Source organism: Haplochromis burtoni, unplaced genomic scaffold, assembly GCF_018398535.1.
Source record: "Haplochromis burtoni strain Fernald_Lab_line unplaced genomic scaffold, NCSU_Asbu1 Contig_44, whole genome shotgun sequence".
NCBI classification, from domain to species: Eukaryota; Metazoa; Chordata; class Actinopteri; order Cichliformes; family Cichlidae; genus Haplochromis; species Haplochromis burtoni.
In genome coordinates this window covers 2,773,963-2,795,332 of record NW_024582405.1, presented here as the reverse complement: position 1 = coordinate 2,795,332, position 21,370 = coordinate 2,773,963, and the positions used below count along the sequence as shown (strand labels likewise).

Here is a 21,370-nt window from a genome sequence, read left to right as displayed (position 1 = left end):
GAGGTCAGAAATCCAAAGAGCCGAGGGCCATTTTTTCTTTGCACTCAGAGCAGTTGCCCCCCGCTGGTCATTAGAAATAATGCAGTTTTAAATTCTTCAGCACGTCAGTTCAGTTTAATCTGTGGTTTGCTTTAATCATGTGAAAGCTCGTTTTCATAGGCCTGCCTGTTCTTAAACACCGTACTCATTTTAGTTTATTCTGGGAATGTGTCTTTTACTACTGGCTGCTTCACAACTCGTATGTGTGTACACGCCTATAATATCTTTAATGTGTCACTTTCCTTTAAATTGTGAAGCACTTTCCTACTGTGACCATATTTTTGTTGTGGCTGTGTGTGACATATACCATAATTCTTTAGGAAAAACTTTTCCACTTACAGGGCAGCATCAAAACTGCTCTTTTATTGTCTTCATGTGTTCACTTTTTTGTGTTTGACTTCTTATGGTTGACTTGTCAGCCTGTGAAGCCACAGTTTGACTGAGCAATTTGCAGTCCTGCAGCACCACCTGCTGGCCAGACGGAGAGGCACTGATCAACTGATGTGAACCATTTGCTATATATGTAATTATTTATTAGGTTAAAAACGTCATTACGCCATTTTTTCATTATCAGACTGATGACAGTTCAGTCTCTGCTGCCACCTGCTGGTCAAACAATGACACAGCATGAGCTCAAAAGTACTGCGTGGTTGAAGGTTTCCCTGTTCTTTAACATTCAATTCTTTAGCATTCAGTAAAGGAGGGTCAGCCAGACACTGGACCAAGGACTCACTGTTTAAGTATTAGCATCAGCAGGCAGCCCAAGCCACAGCTGCAGGATTTTCCTGCAAATTTGAGGTTATTTCCACAAAAAGAAGCAGGATGATATTTCAGAGATTTACGGTTTTGTTTTTCTTTAAATAAATCCTGCTGGTGACCACCGAAGAGGTTTTGGATCTTCCCTGAAAGAAATTTAATCTGAATGGTGATCTTGATGTTTTAAACCAGCTTTCTTTAGGGAATTTACTGCAAATCTCTGTGTTTTTAAATAGTTTTAAAATTTCTAAAATGAACTAAATCTATCAGGAAAATGAGAAGAAATCACAGCTTTGACATTATGTGTACAACAGGTAAACAGTGTTTAAGAGTCATCAACTGAAGTGTGGCTGTAGTCAGAGGGCTGTAGTTAACGTAGCAGACTGACAGTAGAGAAAGTGTCATGACTCATGAGGAAATAGATACTGGGCTATTCAGGAGAAATTTAAAAGAGAAGCATGTAAAATACCCTTTTTGTTATAGGCTAGAGGTTACAGATTATATAACTCAGACAAATTTGTCTGAACTACATATGTGGCACATTTCTGCCTGCAGGTACAGTCACACCACCACCACGCCCCACAAACCCCTGAATTATCGACTCTTTGCGGTCTGAATCTGACGTTTGAAGCCAAACAGCCAATAAACAGATCACGTGTGGTGTGTCGGAGGGAATATTTATCAGAGTACAGAAATGTAATTGTTTGAAGCTCACACCGAACCACTTAATCACACATTACACCCTCAGCTTCGCAGATGTATAAATGCGAACTTGAATTTCTGCACAGCAAAGACAGAAACAGCAGCCTCTGATGTGTGGATGCTTTCATTCAGCTTGTTAACACTTTTTTTTTTATTCCCCCTGTGAAACATCACGAGGTGATGAGGAGAAAGAAAGTACAGCAACATTTACAGAGAGGCTCGGCATGCGTGTGCTTCCAGAATATGACTGGCTGGTTTATGGATGCCCGCCTCTGTCAGGTGTGCGAATGCCTCTTCCTGTTCAAAGCTCAAAGTCCAGCTGACAGACAGAGACAATCCACACAGCACCGCATACAACCACAAGAAAACATTTTTATTCTTTAAAGGAGGGATTTCCCTCGGCTGCACACACAGAGAAAGACGAGGAACAGTGGACACTTTGGGGAGTCTTTGAGGATCTGAAACATGGAACACTGAATCCGTCCTTACACATGGATTGTACCTGAAGACAGCAGCTTGGATAAAGTCTGAAATCACCACTGACTGGCGGCCATCTTGCAGACAGGTGTGTTTGAACAAACATGTCCCAGCAGATCTGAGCTGTTTAAACAGGACATTTCAGGTGATTTATTGACTGCAGGTGTCGTCAGACACGCATTACCAATAAAAACAAATCAAGTGTGTTCTCATTTTTCTGCTTTTAACCATTTTCAGAGTAAGTTGATGAATGAACTGAAATTATAAATACATAATTAAAGCAATCATAAATGGATGTATGCTGTATTTGTGTATAGGCTTTCTCTAAGAAGGCCTTTTCCCTGCAGGTGATTAGACGGAGCAGCTGTCCATCTTCAAAACAAAAAACAGGTTAAAGCAGGCAGCTTTAATTCAATTCAGTTTCAGTTATACAGTACTTAATCACAGCAACAGTCATCTGACAGTGCTTTTTATAAAAGACTATACAATAATGCAGAGAAAACTATGAGCACTTGGCAACAGTGGGAAGGAAAAACTCCCTTTTTACAGGAAATAACATCAAGCAGAACCAGGCTCAGGTACGGGCAGTGGTCTTCCGTGACCATTTGGGGGTGACAGGACAAAGACATGCTGTGGAAGAGAGCCAGAGATTACTAACAAGTAATGATTAAGTGCAGATCAGATTCAGGATCGCCTGATACAGCGCTAACTAAACGCTTTATCAAAAAGGAAAGTTTCAAGTTTAATCTTAAAAGTAGAGAGGGTGTCTGTCTGTTTGGTAACATATTCAATAACAGGGAGCCAATGAAGAGAAGTCAGTAGTTCTTTCTAAGATACTGACATGTCCACCTGACTGTGGTTCATCTGCAAACATAGCGTGGATGGTGGGCGTGACTGCTTTCTGTGATTCAGACAACAAATACAGATAAAGGTTAAAGTCAGGAACGATGGTGTGTTTTGTTAAATGTAAAGAAATGAGTTTCTACCCCAAGCAGTTAAAGCACATTTAACTACATTCACCCACTGACACACAGTTATACCCAATGGTCTCTCAAACACACGCAGACAAGCATCAAGAGCAATTTGGTGTTCAGGATCTGACCTTCTGCTGGCAGGTCATTTGCTTTACCTCCTGAGCCACAGCTGCCTTTTCACACTGAATGGTGCAGTTAACTAAAATCCCTTGCTGTGTGGTTAATCTGTGTGGCAGGATCTATGTGTGTGGTAAACAAGTAAACAATCTGCCTTTTCTTCAGTCTTTGATGGCAATCACAACATTCATGTATGCAGCTCACTAACCAAGCAGTCCACCAGTAGCTCCTAGTGTGGCATTGCATCCTCTCTTCCAAGTCAAGTCATTTCTAGCTCCAAACACCAACATGGTGACAACCAAAACGCTCCAAAAAGCAGGTTATTTACAGTCTGTGCTTCAAGTTTTGCTGCTTTTCAGTTTGAGCTCAGCCTCAAGTATTTTATGTTGTGATCACATTTTGTCTCTTTAATCTCACTATAATGATGCATGCATATATGTAAGTCTGTATGCACCCTTCCTCCTTCTTGGACAGTGGGCCAAAAAAGCTTTGCACAAACATCGTCAACATGCAGCGGTTATTATTAATATCATCGCCCTGTTGTTGTGTGTGCTGGTAAAAATAATAATAATTCAATAAAAATTTACCTTTTTGTTTATTCTCAGTGTGAAGAGCTCTGCTGGACTTTCTCCTCATCCCGTGCTCCGCCGCTGCAGCGCCCCCTACTGTGCTGAATGGATCCTGAAGCCAGCCGGCTGCCAGCCCAGGTCCTGGGAGAGAACGAGGCGCTGCAGCAGTTCTTCAATGGTGGGATATCCTCCTAACATTAGCAGCACGTCACCTGCGAATATCACAGAATGAGTGAAAGCCTGAGGTTTGGATTTAAGGGGTGGGTCGTGCTGTGAGAATCCGTAAGGATGGTTGAGGATTTTCCGGTGAAAGTGCTGATGTCTTTAAGCAGGATAAAATTCTCTTGTGAGGTGACTTTAAGGTTGGTAATGTGACAGTTCCAGGAACGCTTGATAAACCTGTTATTAAGAGGGTTGTATGGACTTCTAAAGATGAGCTTGGAAAAAGGTTTGGATGAGTTACTGGGAAGTTAAGATCCTCAATAAGGACAGTTCAGAAATTCTTAAGGATTTCTACAGAAACATTCCCATGATCTAAAAAAGTCCTGAAAATCTGAGCAGTTCATTGTTGTCTGTGAGTTTTATTTCATTTTAGCCTTCACTTTTAGTCTGACCCTAAAAATAGAAACCCACCCACTGTCAGTAGGTTAACTGGCCACATGTACAGTACCTTATCTAGTTCCATATTGTCACAAAGCTGATAAGATCAAAAATTATTGATCAGTGTGTGTGTAGGTGAACTTTATCATGTGTGAAACTGGATGTGATTCAACACCACTGATTATATCAGAGGGACTTTTGATAAATAATGGAATAAATTATTAAGATGCCTCTGCTCTCCTTTTCTTTATTTTCTGTCATGTAGCTCATATACTTGTGATAAACATCACCAGAGTTTCAAATACTATTGGATCTGTTTGATGTCATAGAGAGCAGATATTCCTAATGCGGTTATTTCAGCCACGCAGCTCTGCTTGTTTATGAGGGGCTGTCAATCAGAGAAAGATGGCTTAAACTGTAAGGCTGACTGGAAGGATGGCTTTTATTGTGAACTGTGGATCATGCAAAACTACTGTAATGGAAGGATAAAAATCTGGAAGTGAAAATCTGAACTCTTTAACATTTGGCTTGTGTTTGTGACGACTGTGAAAATGTCGTTGTAATTTCCTCTGTGTGTGTGTGTGTGTGTGTGTGTGTGTGTGTGTGTGTGTGTGTGTGTGTGTGTGTGTGTGTGTGTGTTCAGGTCAGGATGTGAGCGGTGTGTTGGACAGCTCTGTCGCGGTTGACACGAGCATGCTGGAGCAGTACCTCAGCAACGATGTGGACCCCATCAGCTTGTAAGAGTCACCCTCAAAGGCACATCGACACTTTGAGATCATGTTTTTCAACTGTTGCTCTTTTGGAGGTGAAAAGGGAGGTTTAAACATTTGAAATGTCCTTTAATGTGGATAGGAACCTTTTTTTAATACCTCTCTAATTTTGTACTTTTTTGCGTATTTTTCTGAGAGTGGCTTTGAGGTACAATTATCCGATTTTATTTCTGTCTGACAGCATGAACTCAGTTCTCCTCCTGTTAGGGTCATGACCCTACAGTTATGATGTAGGGTCATGACCCTAATGCAGTCCTGACTGTATTTCAATATTTTAATTGCCTGATAATCATTTGAATATAACTCAGTTACAAAGTTCACTATCAGGTGCAGAAGGTTTCCTCGTATTTTGCTGCATGAAACAGCTCATCCTGAAGCTGCAGAACTAAATATGAATATCATCATTTCTCCCTGGAGGAGATTCTGTTAGACAACAAACATTAAGTCAGTGTTCAGCTGGTTGGTTATCACCAAAGGGAAGGCTGTAAATGCATAACACAATTAAACACTTATTTTAAATATGAATAAGAATTGCTCTTCATGTTGTTTTTTTCCTCCCAGTATGCTGCCTGAGTCTCCTCCTGATTCGGGCTCAGAGGCCTGGTCACCTGCACAGATTCCAGGTACCATTTACAGACATCAGACATGCATTTTTATATGCAATATTTGCATTTTAAGAGACAACAAATTTCGTTTTTTCACATTCCGTTCTCCCATAGACCGCACGCTGACAAGAGCACTGGTTATATTAACATTTGAAAAGCAAACCTGATCAAGCACACATGGTGACCCCTTGATAGCTTTTCATAACTGAAATAATAATTACAACACCGCACAACTTTAACAGCCCCTTGAGTCTGCAGAAGCGTTCTTCACTTGTAATCTAATAATCTAGTACAAATTATTAATTCCAACAAGTGTAATCTTCCTCGTTATGTGTGAAAAAACTACTAACCTGTTACCTTGGGAGTGAGTGACTGGTTGCTCTTGTTGTGATGATTGTGCCAGCAAAGAGACCTCCCAAACATCAGGCATATGCACATCTGTGCTAATTGTTCAAGATATAAAAATAACAATGACTTGAGGCTCATAATAATCATGTTTTATCGCAAATAATTTGTGAAACAAAAAAGCTTTTGTAAGACATTTTCTTCTCTAATCAGGGAACCTCCGCTACATGTCATCCTATTGGTCCAACCAGCCAACCACGCAGGAGGCATTTCAACCCACAAATGCATCTGCTGCTTCCTCCTCCTGTCACTTTAAGGGTCGAAGGCCTGCCCCCTCCAACCCCAGCGAGCTGACTCATGATCAGCTTTGTATTTTGGGACTCACAAACACTTATATCAAGTCTGGGAGTCCACCTGCCCCTCCTGCTCCACCTGGACCACCTGCTCCTCTGCAGCAGCACCACACACATAACTCACCTGGACAATCATGCTATCTAAGTTCAGAGAAATACTCGCAATCTTACACCCCACCCACACCTCCTTCTCCACCTTTACCACCTTCAAACACCTATACCACAGCATGCACTGGACCAGGCTTGCTCCCAAATCTAACCACACCCTATCCAACCGATATGCTGGGCTCTGCCTCCACACTACAAACCTGGTAAGCAGATATTCAGCTTTATGACGCTATGACGTCACAATGTGGTCATTTTATTTTACAATTGGTGGAATTGTTATCATGTAAATGACAGTCTGAATAAATAGTCCTAAAAGTTGACAGCAAGGTAACAGAAACCATGGGATACAATCCAAACCATAAAGATAAAGAAGGCATGGCATGTGTTTTAGAGACAGTCCTGAATTACTTACATTTTAAATCAGTTCTGCAATGACAGAGTGAGTCTGCAAAAGAAGGCTGAGAAAATATTCTTGAATTTAGACTGATTGACAGCCGGAACAAGTGGATGGAGTTTGATCAGTTAAAATAAATATTAAATTATTGTTGAAATGCGGAAAGTTTTTGACATTTAGAATTTAATCCCATTAAGTCACATGATATAGTATGCTACAGTTGATATTGGTATACACAGAAGACTGTTATTGATATAAAAATGTGTGTGTACATATTATTGGCATAAAAATGCCACAAAGATGAAGCATGTAAAAAGGAAATAGCAGTGGACCTAAGATTAAGCCCTGTGGAACTCCATTGGAGCTTTGAATCTGTCTTCTCCTGTTTCAGCACCTTAGAGAGGAAAAAAAGGAGGAGATCAGAGTCCGAGGAACCATCTGCAGGAGTTGGCACCTCCAGCTCTGATGGTGAAGGAACTCATGGTGGTGTGGGGAGCACTGCAAGTGTTGGTGGAATGGGTGTGGGATCCTATCAACTACTATCTTGGGAACAGTACAGGCCAGAACAGTGGAGCACTTTGCATGACAGCAACTACCAGACACTGTGAGTCAAGGATCAACCCAGTCTCTTACTGCAAAGATAGCCTTTCTTGACCTACGACATGGTTTACCAGCATCACTGTGTTTTAGGTCTCCTCCTGCCTACCACGTTGATACAGATAAAGGCTTCAACTACTCCACAGCTGACGAGTCCTTTGTTTGCCAAAAGAAGAACCACTTTCAGGTCACTGTTCACATTGGTGTGGATGCAGAGCCACAGTACATCAAAACGGCCAGTGGGCCACAGGAAATCGACTTTTTCCAGATAAAAGTGTTCGGGGTAAAGGTGTGTATAGATTTACTTTCAGTTAGAGAAGGAAAAATAATCGTGCAGACATTAAACATTAGTTTTAAATCAAAGGAGGTTTACATGCATAATAATACTCTATGAAAATGGTGAAACTCCATTGAGGGGCCAATGAACATTACATGGCTATGGGTACAAGATAACTTCAGTGGGGTGAAGTCATCCTGTGCCCGTAGGAGAAACACAGCCTCAAAGTATTATGTTCCCACCTCCATTCTGCCAAACACAGTGAGTCGAGTTAATGCCAAAGACCTTGCAGGCGCTGCAAGATTTCAGTCCATTATGGTGTTTTGCTTTTAGATCATTAATAAACTCCTCACCTGCAGAGATGGGCAGTAACGCGTTACTTGTAATGCGTTACTGTAATCCGATTACTTTTTCCAAGTAACGAGAAAAGTAAGGGATTACTATTGCAAAAACGGTAATTAGATTACCATTACTTTCTCGTACGAACGCTGCGTTACTGCGTTACTAAAACCGGGGTTTTTTTCCGCGAGAATGTCTCATGACAGTGACGTAAGCGAGTGCCACGTTTGTGACAACAGCTGTGTGCAGATCAACAGTGGATCATATATCGAGTACTGGAGAGAGTATGAGCGTGCAGCGTTTAAAGCGTGGAAGTACTGACCTTATTTTGAGTTTGATTCCATAAAAAGTGACAAAAACATTAGCGTCCATTGTGCGTGGGAAGGAAACTTCTTTTTCAGCGAAAAAAAACCCCCCTAAACTTCCAAGCAAGCACCGAGTGCGCTACGACGTAATGGGAAACTCATAGAGAAACTCGCGGATTCTTCCACTGATGGCTGCGGCACACCTGCACCAGGGTAAACCTCCGCCTACCCCACTCCTGCTTTACAGGTGAAAATAGAGCAAAAGGACCGCTAGTCTTTGATTTTATTTATTTTCTGCTGTGTTTTACTTGCATCTTTTTGAAAGAGTGAGTGTAAACACAAAAAATATTTTATTTTTTGTGCTGGAATGTGCAGAAAATAGGTTTAAATATTAAACTAATTTCTTCCAGTCAGAGAATGTTGCATATAATTAAATTTTTGCTTGATGCATAAAGTTAAAAGATTAAAACTAATAAAACAAGTTTTAAAAAGAGACTTTTCCATTTGATTACATTTTGTATGATGGATTATGTAGAAAAAGTAGAATTGGGCTGAAAGATCTATCGCTTTATTACCTCTTCAGGTTGTAAATCGTGTTTTTAAAAAGTAACTAAGTAACTAAGTAATTAATTACTTTTGAAAAAGTAATCAGTAAAGTAACAGGATTACTTTTGGGGGGAAATAATCAGTAATTAGTTACTGATTACTTTTTTCAAGTAACTTGACCAACACTGCTCACCTGTAGTTTTGGACTAAACCACCACCTTTCTTATGATCCATGAGGCAACCTCTTGCATGGAGCTCCAGACTCTGGACATTTGATGGTCATCTTCTATTTATTTGATTTCCAAATAATCACAATAACACTTGCCACCTTCTCATCAAGCTTCTTACTGATGCTCTTGTAGCTCATTTCTGCCGTGTTCAGGTCTAAAATCTTGTTCCTACCATCCTTTGACAGCACTTTGGTCTTGTCCACCCAATTCATACATGCAAATACTTAGTATGCTTTCCGACATTACTCATCTGTGTAATGTTTGTTTGTCTCCTTCTTATCAAAGCTGGAAACTCCAAGTCACCTTGTGACCATTGAACAATCTCAACCTGACCGCAGCAAAAAACCCTTTCATCCGGTCAGGTATGTAACAGTATTAAAGTCCATATTTTTGACCAGATACATATGACTTAACTACTATAGAAAAGCTTTTCTTTTGCCTGAATAATGTTTGAGCCTTATTGTCTTCATGGAAGACAGTCCAGTATGATGTACAGCAGTTCAATGTTTAAGAAAGCAGCTGGGTGTTGAAGGAGAAAAGCATTTTAGAACATTCCATTTTTTTCCAACACTCCATTTTTCAAGACCAAAACTGTCTTATCCTGAATTCGATAAGCAGAAGACCTTGTATGGATTGATCTGATTTAGGCCTTTGTTGTGAAATTATTTAGCCTCTGGCAAGCTATCTAGACTACCAAATGGCAGATGATAGAGTTAAAAATGTGGCAAATACAGCATTTTAAACATAATGCTATCAAAACTTCCAGGGTCAGTCTACCCGGTGGCAAAATAACCAGAGTAACACTTGGCCGACTGCACTTCAGCGAGACGACGGCCAACAACATGCGAAAAAAAGGCAAACCAAACCCTGACCAGAGGTTTGTAAATGTATAAATACAAAAAAATTAATGAAGGCATAACAGCAGTAGATAACAGTGATAATTGTGTGTGCTTATTCAGGTATTTTCAGATGGTGGTTGGTCTGTATGCTGTAGTCAAAGATGAGAGTTTTCCCCTGACAGCTTTGGTGTCGGAGAAGATTATTGTCAGGGTAAAAAAATACAGCTATGAACCAAAAATTGATAAACCAATAACTCAATGACCGTATTAAAAAGTTTAAGATTCCATTAAAAATAAATAAATCTTTGCCACAGGCGTCTAACCCTGGTCAGTTTGAGACGGATGGGGACACAATGTGGCAGCGCGGAGTGGTGCAAGAAGATTTGGTGTGTCAGGGTCGGGTGGGCATCAACACCGACTCCCCTGATGAGGCACTGGTTGTCTGCGGTAATGCCAAAGTGATGGGCACCATCATGCAGCCATCTGACTGTCGCGCTAAGGAGAACATACAGCAGGTGAAAAAAATTTAATTATCTGAATATCTAAATGATGAGTTTTGTCCATTTGTAGCAGGTAGCTTTTTCATTTGTGGTTGATGTTCGACTCTCTAGTCTTCTGTAGTAGTATCTACATCAGCACAGAAATCTGTAGAATCTGAATCGACAGTTAAGTAGTTTTAGTATAATTAAAAAAGGCAATGTCTTAAAGACCACCACTGATATCTTTGGCATTTATTCAGTGGTTCAGCTGAATTCTGTTTGTCCTATTGTCCCTCTGACTTTACACATTAAAAATGACCAAAAATGTGTTCCTCTTTTTGCTTATTAGGTCGACTCTGAGCAGCAGCTGAAGAGAATTAATCAGATGAAGATAGTCGAGTTTGATTATAAACCAGAGTTTGCTTCCAAAATGGGAATAGACCACACCCACCAGACAGGTGCTGCAATTCATCATGCTGATCATACCATATGTTTGAATCTTTCTATTCTCCTCTGAGACGAGTGGCCCAATCTTGATGAAACGTTGCATAAACATTGCCTAGGGCATTGCGAGTGCCAACATCAATATGGTGTCTACAAATATTTTGTACAAATCCCACAATATTTATATATATTTATATATTTGGCAAATCAATTGAGCACCAAATTGTGACCTTACAACTGCATTCACCATGCACACATTTGGTGACAAGATGACAACAATGTGGTGATAAGAACACAACATTTGGGTGACCATCTTCATGTCATGAGACACTTTATGAAGCAACCCTTTGGGTAGCCAGTCGTCTAGTCTTGGGTCAAGCTCTATACACCAGTAAATTTACCCCCAAAAATATGGATTTTAATACTATAACAAAATAATATGAAATATATATCAATATATATATATATATATAAAATATATATACTATATTTATCCATGTGTCTTCTGATATTAAGGTATTATAGCTCAGGAGGTGAAAGAGCTGCTGCCTTCTGCAGTGAAAGATGTTGGAGATGTCATCTGTTCTGATGGAGAGAAAATTAATAACTTCCTCATGGTGGACAAGGTAAGAAGTGCTTACATATGAATTTTTGTGTATTGTTGCACCCCTAATATATATATATATATATAAATATAAATATATATATTATATTATATAGTAATACTATTCATAATATATAATATATATATATATAATATATATATATTAATTTTTATTATTATTATTATTATTATTATTATATATTATATATGTGTGTGTGTGTGTGTTTTGTTTTTTTACTGATACTCTACATTTATGCTACTCTTCAAATACAACCAAATTTAGGTTACTTTAGTGATTTTCAAATCTTACATTGGTTGCATGCACACACAACACAAGGAAAAAAATGGTTGTCATTAGAAGAAACATTTAAGATAACATTTTGAAAGTATAATGGTTGCCTGACAACTACATCCTGCAGTGATCTTAGCAACCAGCACTAATGCCCTCCCTCTCCTCTTCCAGGAGCAGATCTTCATGGAAAATGTGGGCGCAGTGCAGCAGCTGTCAAAGCTCACTGACAACCTGGAAACTCGTATCAACGAACTTGAGGTCTGGAACCGTCGACTGGCAAAGCTGAAGAGTCTGACGGGTAGTCTACGATCCACTGGGTATTTACCTTCATCCATCTATCACTTAGTTACATCCATATGTATTCAGAGAATGACACTTTTTCACACACTTCTTGTGTGAAGAATTCAGGTTTGGGAGATTCAACAAAACTGTGTTAAGCTGCTTTCATACACAGTTTTCATTTTGTGAGGCTCAAACCGATAAGGATTGTTCTTCTTCGATAAAGATATTTTGCAGTTGATGACAGTCTGAAGTCTTGAAGCCATGCACATCACCAAATGCTGTGTCTATCAGGGAGAACAGCCCTAGCCATGGAAGAACCACTTCCAGTGGTATGAGAAAGCATTTGACCCCTTCCTGATTTCTTAGTTTCAGCATATTTGCCACACTTGTTCACAGATGTTTCAGATGATCAAACAAAATCTAATATTAGGCAGAGTTAACCCAAGAAATTTTTTGATGCATGCCCAATCATCCAGGTAAGGAAATGCCTGAAATTTCGTTTTGTTCATCTGGATGTTGCGTTTTCAGTGGGAGAAATGTTTTGTCATTCATCCAAGTGAATTCTTCAGTCTTAAATTGAAGTAGTCTTTCTATTTCAAGAATTCTTGAAAGAGTAGCGTAAAATGGCTGACAAGTATTTTTGAGTATGATGGGACAATCTTTGCACGCCTATATTTAGGCAGTTTCTGCCATTCTTCTTTGTAGAACCTCTCAAGTTTCATCAGGTTGGATGGGAAGTGTTGGTGCACATTTTCTGATTTCTTCAGAAATGTTTAATGAGGTTCAAGTCGGGCGCTGGCTCGGCCAGGACTTTCACAGAGTGGTCCTGAGGCCGCTCCTTTGTTATCTTGGCTCTGTGCTTAGGGTCGCTGTCCAGTTGGAAGATGACCCTTCACCCCAGTCCAAGGTCCAGAGTGATCTAGAGCAGGTTTTCACCAATTCTCTATACAGTGCATTCATCTTTTCATTACTCCTTTCTAGTGTCCCGCTTCCTGCTGCTGAAAAACATCTCTGCAGCATTACGCTGCCACCACAACAGTAGAGATGGTTTTGGCCAGGTAATAAGCAGTGCCTGGTTTATTCCAGAAAACACTTGGCATTCAAGTCAAAGAGAATTTTGTTTTTCATGGTCTGAACATCCTTCAGGTGCCATTTACTGAGGAGTGGATTCTGTCTGGCCACTCATCATCATTGGTGGGTGCTGCAGAAATGATTGTCCTTCTGGAAGGTTTTCCTCTCTCCACAGAGCAACAAAGACTCTCTGTCAGAGTGACCCTTGAGTTCTTGGTCACCTCCCTGACTAAGCCAATTACTTAGACTGGCTGGTGGTCAGCTCTAGGAAGAATCCTGTTGGTTCCAAACTTCTTCTGTTTTTGAATGATGGAGGCCGCTGTGTTCACTGGAGATTTCAGTGTTGCAGACCTTTCTCTGTACCAATTCCCATATCTGTGCCTAGTTACAATCCTATCTCAGAGGTCTACAAACAATTTCTTGGACCACAGGTGGACTCCAAATGACTTACAGAAACATCTGACAGATTATCAGAGGAAACATGATGCACTTGAGCTCAATTTTGAGTGTTATGTATGTACTTGTAATATTTGTATTCTTTATTTTTAATACATTTGCAAAAATGTCAAGCAAACCTTTTCCATTCAACTAAGTGAAAGGGTTTGTCTTAGCAAACCTTCTTAACTGTTACATTTATGAGTTCAATTTCACAAGTTGTTGAATGCTAAAATGGGTCAAAACAGAATATTACAATATCATAAAATGCATCCTTTAAAGGAAATCTAATATTTAAAAGGATGCATTTCATAATTTCTCTTAAAATAACTCCATTATGGTTATGTCTAAAGGCAGAGTCCTACTACAAAGTATATAGCACCATGGAAAATGACTCATGAAGTCTTTATTGCAACATTACTATACTATATCAGTGCAAAGCACAGGTCAAGGACAACTGAGATTCTGAAGGCTACTGTGGGTAACACTGAAAGGCATGGACAAGAAATCACCACAGGTAACAGATTATATAACATCCAAGGGATCAGTTACTATCAGTGTTGGGACTAACGCGTTATTAAGTAACGCGTTACAGTAACTACGTTTTTATTGTGGTAACGAGCACGGTAACTAGTTATTATGCCAAAATCAGGAACGCGTTAGTCGTCACTGGGATTTAGATAGGCTCGTTACTCGTTACTTCGTGTGGTGGCTATCGCGGAGCTTCCACAGATTCAATAACATTAACAAGTGGTGGAGGCCAGCAGGTGGATGAAGGAAAAGGGACGCAGAAGGAAAAGAGACCCGAGGCGGCCGCCGGTCCAAGTGTGAACTGAACTTCAGGTAAGAAGTTATGACCTGCAGTCTCTCTGGGTCAGATATGAACCAAGTTTAGGTGGAGTTTATTTTCGTTATTCTGACTTTTTCCGTACTGCGTGCTAGCTAGCATGACGGAGTTTCTATACAGCTGGGTGGTGCTATGAAGTTAATGATGTTGAACTTTATTTTGTTCATAAGTTATTAGAGTTGCCAACCGTCCCGTCTGGTATTCAGAGAAAATATTACGCGTTTCTTATTGAGGTGAAAAGGAACAGTTTGTCCCGTAATTCAGCTACAATGAAAAAGACACAAAGCTGGAGTTATTCTGTGTCTTTGCTGCACAGCTGCCTCTTCTTCTTCATTCTCTCCCCTCCCTCTCCCGTTTCTACTTCAATCATGAAAACTGATCAATGATCAGCTGATCGGCTTTTCTCTCTTGTTTGTTTATCGCTCACTTTGCGCCAGAAAGAGGAAACCAGCGGATGTCGCGCTAAACAACAGCAGCACGTTTAAGCTTGATCAGCTGTTGTTAGAATTTATTTAATATTAATTTCTAGTATCAGCTGATGTTTGCTGGAGCCACAGCTGTAAAGCTGCTGGTCATGATATGGTTTGGTTATCTGGTGAGAGGGAAACATGAAGATGAAACCAGGAGATGTCCTTACTGGATCATCAGAGCTGTGATGGAGAAACAGGTTTACCTTTTAGGTGACATGAATGAGTTGAAGGGAAGTTATGAACTGTTTCTGAGAGACAAATAACACCAGGATCCTTTTTTAGTAGCTGACAGCTGGTAACTGTGCAGGGGCGGGTCTAGCAAAGTGTTGCCAGGGGGGCATGTAGGGCATTAACAGGGAAGGGGGGCACAAAGAAATACTTTTCTTTCTTATTCTCATTTAAAATGTCTAGCTTTTAAAAAATAATTATCTGAATCTTACAACAAACGATTGATAGATTGATGCATATATACCATCAGAACAGTGTACATCACTGTCACAACAGTGTTTGTTTTCATTCAAAGGCTTTATGATTTTTCCTATAATGGTGGGCCGGTCTCTAGTCAAAATGCCCGGGCCAATTTTCTGTCCCAGTCCAGCCCTGTATGCAGCTCATCTGCAGTCTGGTGTTACCTACATCTTCCTATTCAGAAGGCAGAATTTCCGAGTTCTGAGTACAATCGAAAGCACCACGACTGCAGTTTTTGTGTTGGATGTAAAAGGCGCACATGACTCTGTGACGTAGGCTAGAATCATGGCAGCAGTCAATGACGGTCCAGGCGTGGGATTTCTCTCGTGGAAATATGCACATTATCTTTTCCTTTCTATTGGTAGGTGGCACAGTGCACTGTGGCAAGTAAGCAAGCTAGAAGACTGGCAAAGTTATGGAAGAACACATTAACAAGAGAATTCTGAGTAAAACCAAAGTTACTTTCCCTAGTAACTAGTTACTTTGAAAGTAACGAGTAACTTGAAGTAACTGAGTTACTTTTGAGAGAAGTAACTAGTAATGTAACTAAGTTACTATTTTAAAGTAACTTACCCAACACTGGTTACTATATCTTATCTTGGGCTAGTTGAAAGGCATCTTAAGAAATGTATATAGTACCTTAAGCCGATATCTCTGTAGAAAGTTGAAGGACTGTCATTCACCTCTGTACAAAATAACCTCTTAACTTTGCTAAATGTCATGGATACACTCATCACTATTCAAATAAATATAGTTTATTGTTATAATCTTGAAGGACCTCTATCTTCCATCCTTCAAGAAGCATGTGGAGGGATGGATTTCAGAAGCAGGAGTAGAGTTTTAATTTTCTTCCTTTTTTTGGAAAATTTATTCTGTGATTTGAAAATGAAGCAGTGTTTATGTTATTTCTAACAGGAGACCTCAGAAACACAGCAGCATGTCGACAATATCAATACCTGATGCATGTAAGACTGAAAAAGTGCAAAGGGAGGAGAAAAGTCACAAATACAGACGGTGCCTGCGGCATAAAGTCTTCCAGATAAGCGTCTTCGCTCTGCTGGCCACTATGGCTTTCTGGTGAGATATGATGTCACTTAGAAATGATATGTTAAATTAAGAAAGAAAGAAAATCTATATTGTAATGTGTTTGTGTGTGCAGTGTCATCTCCATCACCACTCTATACCTAGTTAACGTGAAGGAGGAAGATTTTGGAACCATTCCTGGAAACAGGTAAACAATAACAGCTTTCATAGTGATTCCTCGTCACTGAAACAGTTCCAGATCACCATCATTACATATGTTGTTTCAGATACACTAAGGCAGTGGTTCCCAAACATTTTTTGCTAGCCCCCTCCCCCTCGTCACTTCATGTGCAGGGCATTTTTGTTTTTGTTTGTTTGAAACCTACTGTGCATTTATTTGAATACTTCTAAAAGAATCATTCTCAGGCTGGTTAAACTTCCAGTGGATTTTAGAACTTTCACAGAGAAAGTAATGGAAACCACACCATAACAGATCAATAACTATCCTCTTGTTGTAGATAGGTCATCTCAGAGATTCGCGTGAGATTCTCTTGGCTGTTCTGATTGTTTTTGACGCATTTATGCTATATGATGACATTTGTCTCAATATGGACATTTATTGAGAAGAAGTCTACCCTCTTCTCTTACGTTAGCCTTGCCATTGTTCCGTAGCCTCATGTGTCAAATGGCCCTTAACTAACCCTCCAAACATAACTGGTATTTTGTTTTTTGTCTTCATTTATGTCCATCGTCACAGAAATGCTGTACAGTTTAGTTATTTTATACATATTTTGGTCAGAACGTAATATATCATATTCAAATTTCTATTAGTTGGCTAGCTTCCTGATAACTCTACTTCACTTTGTAAAGCAAAAAAAAAATCCTAAATATCCAGACTTTATTATAGCACCTGGGAAGACAGCCACACTGATCATTTTATTGGACTTGGACTATTTTTAAGTGTCAAAGTTTGTTTGTTTGGCAAGCTCCAGCATTATTTACCCCTTGAAATGACAAATGAAAACGAAGGGGGCTAAAAAGTTCTGAAATGTAGTACTTGTTTGCTTGTCTGCATTATTATTGTTATGTTAACCAACAAGTTTTATGTTTTTGTGTGTTAGTAATACCACTGAGACTCCTCTGCAAACCTCATCGTGGACCAGCACAGGTAATGTTATGCCTTTTAACACTGAGTCTAAAGCCAAAAAGGCAAAGACAAATAATGGTGTAAATAGTATTATAAGCATTTAGAGATCAGATAGAGACCTAAATACACTCACCTAAATACTCGGATTAAATTATTTCAGAGCTTTTTCAGTGCTTCTGAATTCCAATAGCAGTGGCAACAGAGAAAACAAAGTAATAATACGATAAATCTCTTCCAGTCCTGCCAACTGGTACTCCTGGCCTCTGGCCCCCTGCTGTGGACTTCTGTGATCTGCTATACTGTGATAAGGTGTACTGCTGCCCTTCATCAACAGAGGGAACCACTAACTCAATCATCAACATCTCCAAATCAACAGAAATACCTGTTATGAAAGGTAAAGTTATTTCACTCTCTAGTTCTTGCTTACGTTAAAAGAAAATTTCATCATAACTGATTTTTGGTTCACCATTTGATATTTCTGCTCCTCAGAAAAAAACATTGAAGATTTTTATGGACAGCTGAAAAGTGCTGGAGACTGTGAGTAAAATTTTATATAGTTTCAATTCATATATTAAAGTTATTGAGAGATCTTTGACTGATTTTAACTTAGAAGGGAAAAACAAAGTGTTATTCAAAAGATCCTTCAACAAGGATTCATGAAGCCTCACCTCGACCAGAGATACTAGTACCCCAGCCTAGGCCTGGGCCTGGCAGTGGGCGAGGGCTCGGTTTCAGAGCACACCGGGTCTTAATGCATGCAACTCCTCTGGGTTCAGCATGAATGCACCAAATGGCTCAATCCTCCTCTGGTCCCACAGGAGGAGCCATAGGGGTTTAATACTTTGTGGACTGATTGTAAGCAGATGCCTTGGTGGATCAATCTTCAGTTGCCAAAACTGGCTATAGGGACATCTGTTTAAATAGTCCAGGTTTCTGATCCTATCAGTATTACTTAGAAGGCAAACAGAGCTTGGATGGAGTCAGGGAGGAGACCCTCCCAGCTCCAGCTGCTTTTCAGTCCCGCTGATGCCGATCGTGTTCCCTCTGAAGGCCTGCTTGCTCGCGTGGCCTAGCCGTCAAGCCCTCCTCCTTCAGTCCCAATATTATCAGCAGCTCGCCTCTAATCCATGCATTTAGTAAATAACTGGATTTTTTATGCTTTTTTATGCTAATCTTGAGAGGAGAGAGGCTGGCCACAATGCGTTTATCTCTCTTCCATGTAGATGTACTAGAATAGGAAGCAAGCCAAATCCTTGAAAGTTATAATCTTACACAGCAAAAATGAGCAGAGAAAAAGCCAAAAAATATACCCAGAAAACCAATATAAAACCAATTCGTGGGTCCACAGTGTTTGGGTGGTGGTTGCTCTTCTGCCATCTATTGCTGCAATATGTAACTTAATGTAAGAACTAGAGTAAGAACAACACCAAAAGTTCCTAGGAGCCATTTTTTTACATTATTTGCCCACATGTAGTCTCCTCTCTCTCCTCCCCTTTCTTGATGTCCGTGACATTCCTTGTGGTTTTGGGTTGGGGAACAGTCTTTTGGGCAATAACAGTGAGACTTGGAGTGTGAGTGCCCTGCCTGATCTGAACCTGATTGGCATGAGGTTTCATAAGTGCATGTAGCAGCAGTATATACTGGGTCACAGGGAAGATGATGCATTGCCTAATGTTTCTAGTCCACTAAAATAAAGGATGTTTATTACATGTTAAACTTGAACCTTGAATTCCTGGACTTGGATTTTTGAATGCTGTTTCTGGTCATAAATTTCATAATTTTTCATTTATCATCATTTACTTGCATGAGAACTGCAGTCTGAGTGACACCAGTAATGCTCCTATGATTTTCTTTGTTCTTTTTCTTTAAAAAAAAAAAAAAATTATACATCTGTTTTTCTGTTTCTATCAGGGACGAACACCACTATCCATTCTATCACGATCAAAGAAAGCCAGCTGGTGATTGACAGAAAATACTGCCTAAGAGACGAATGTGGGTAAGTAGAGAAAGCGAACATAAACACACTGTGATTGTATGCAGGTTATAGACAGTTTAGTATATTCTTCATTTGATAACACTGCTGTAAAAAGGGTGTTTCAGCTTTTGCGAGCTTGTTAAATAACCAGATTCACCATGAGAGCCAAATAAAGTGGACTTTGTCCCAATATCAAACATTTATGGGTTAAATCTCATCCTAAGCCCATGGCTCTCCAAGTGCAGCTCGTGGGCAAATTGGTGGCCCTTGTTTATTCTTTGTGTGGATTGTGGGCGTAACAAAGAAAGAATGCACTCCCAAAATCTTCTTTGGCCACTCTACACCTTTGAGCTGTCATTTTAACTATTGCCTTTATTTTCAGTGGTCACGGAATATGAATATGAACATGTAGAGAACCACTAGCAAAATTTAATTTCAAATCTCGTAAATTTTAATTTTAAGGAGTTCCTTGTTATACTTCTATCACCAGCAAGTTGTAAAAGATCTGCTGAGGTTTTCCTATGTCAACATTTTATTTCTATGGCGCTTGCCAACTGTTATTTTATCTGTAATACTTGTGATTTTGGTATATAATTGCTTGTAAGGTGTCCCTGAGTGCCTTAAAAAGCATGCACAAATAAAATGCTCTTATTATTACCTTTGCTGTTGCAGAGTTCTCCCATAAAGTTCACTATAGGATTCTTTGAGAGTCATGTCACTCTCTTCTAAAGCACTACGTTAAACGCTAACTGTCTTTATATAGACTCGATTATTGCAAAATAGTTCCACAGTGAAAGTTTTCACACCTTTGTGATGTAACTGTCTCCATCTACTGGACGTCCTTCTTAGATCTTTAGCAAGGAGACACTTTTGTAAAAAGAGTGAGAAGACTGTGAAAAGGTAGTTTGTTGTAAGAGAGATTTAAACTTGAGACAGTAAAGTTCTGCGTGATTTACATTTATGTAAATCATATAAACTTAAATGATATTTTAAGAAAACAGGCTGCAGTAATGCTTGACTGTGCATGTGGAGTGGATGTCGATGTCAAAGTCAAAAAGACCTTTAATCTTAAATGCCAGTAAAATCTCAATTAAATTTTGGCAGGTCCTCAGTAATGATACATGCTACCTCGTGCTATTAATTAAATATGTAGTAAAAATAAATAACGTTATACTTCTGTTGTTTCCTTTAAGCCCCAGTCGATACATCTTCAGAGTTCCTGTCAGTGAGTTTGTTCCTGTCAACATGAAAGTAACCCTGCTCATGAAGTAAGTATCCTAATATACTCACACATGCTATTAAAACATGTATTATTAATATTATTATTCTTGTTATTATTATTTATATTTAAGCTTAATCTATTCCCTTTTTATCTGGTAATGTTGGAATGACACTATAGATTTTCAAATGCCAATTTACATGCGACATTGAAATAAATTGACATAAATGTTATTTTCTGTTTGTGTATATAAATCTGTGTCTGGTTTATGTAGCTCTACAGAGGAGTTGGTAGTCCATCTGTGCAATTTTGATGAGTCCACAGTCTGTTCTGCTCAGCTGGATATCAGCGCTGTGTCTGACAGCAGATACCCATCAAATACACAGGTCAGAATCAATAATCAGTTTCCCTAAACGTCACTAATATACAGCATGCAAATATAAATGTAAATGTAAAAGCTTCACACAAAACAATAGGATAATTAACAGGGTTTTTCTTTATTTGTAATCTGAGCTTTTATCTTCTTTAGAACATAAATGCCATTTTTAAAATAAGGGAATCTCCTCGTTGTTTTTCATTAATTTAAGGCTTTTTCATCTTTAAGAATATAAGTTAATATTAAGTATAACTTCTTATCATTTACATGAAATTTGAAAACAAATGTTTTAATAG

General features: G+C 39.3%; 1 protein-coding gene across 1 annotated transcript in view; it reads left to right on the top strand.

Moving 5' to 3' along the window:
• Positions 1-1,833: 1,833 nt before the first annotated feature.
• LOC102289055 (myelin regulatory factor like) overlaps positions 1,834-21,370 on the top strand; it is a 22,060-nt gene continuing 2,523 nt past the window's right edge. The window contains exons 1-22 of the mRNA XM_042220210.1: positions 1,834-2,062; positions 3,671-3,812; positions 4,878-4,971; positions 5,566-5,627; positions 6,168-6,618; positions 7,201-7,413; positions 7,500-7,695; positions 9,389-9,465; positions 9,870-9,980; positions 10,063-10,153; positions 10,257-10,457; positions 10,771-10,879; positions 11,382-11,491; positions 11,933-12,078; positions 16,250-16,411; positions 16,494-16,565; positions 17,479-17,525; positions 17,743-17,898; positions 17,994-18,041; positions 19,416-19,500; positions 20,673-20,747; positions 20,973-21,084. Of these exons, the coding sequence (XP_042076144.1) occupies positions 3,740-3,812; positions 4,878-4,971; positions 5,566-5,627; positions 6,168-6,618; positions 7,201-7,413; positions 7,500-7,695; positions 9,389-9,465; positions 9,870-9,980; positions 10,063-10,153; positions 10,257-10,457; positions 10,771-10,879; positions 11,382-11,491; positions 11,933-12,078; positions 16,250-16,411; positions 16,494-16,565; positions 17,479-17,525; positions 17,743-17,898; positions 17,994-18,041; positions 19,416-19,500; positions 20,673-20,747; positions 20,973-21,084 (2,691 nt within the window). The 5' untranslated portion in view covers positions 1,834-2,062; positions 3,671-3,739. The remainder of the gene's footprint in view (positions 2,063-3,670; positions 3,813-4,877; positions 4,972-5,565; positions 5,628-6,167; positions 6,619-7,200; positions 7,414-7,499; positions 7,696-9,388; positions 9,466-9,869; positions 9,981-10,062; positions 10,154-10,256; positions 10,458-10,770; positions 10,880-11,381; positions 11,492-11,932; positions 12,079-16,249; positions 16,412-16,493; positions 16,566-17,478; positions 17,526-17,742; positions 17,899-17,993; positions 18,042-19,415; positions 19,501-20,672; positions 20,748-20,972; positions 21,085-21,370) is intronic.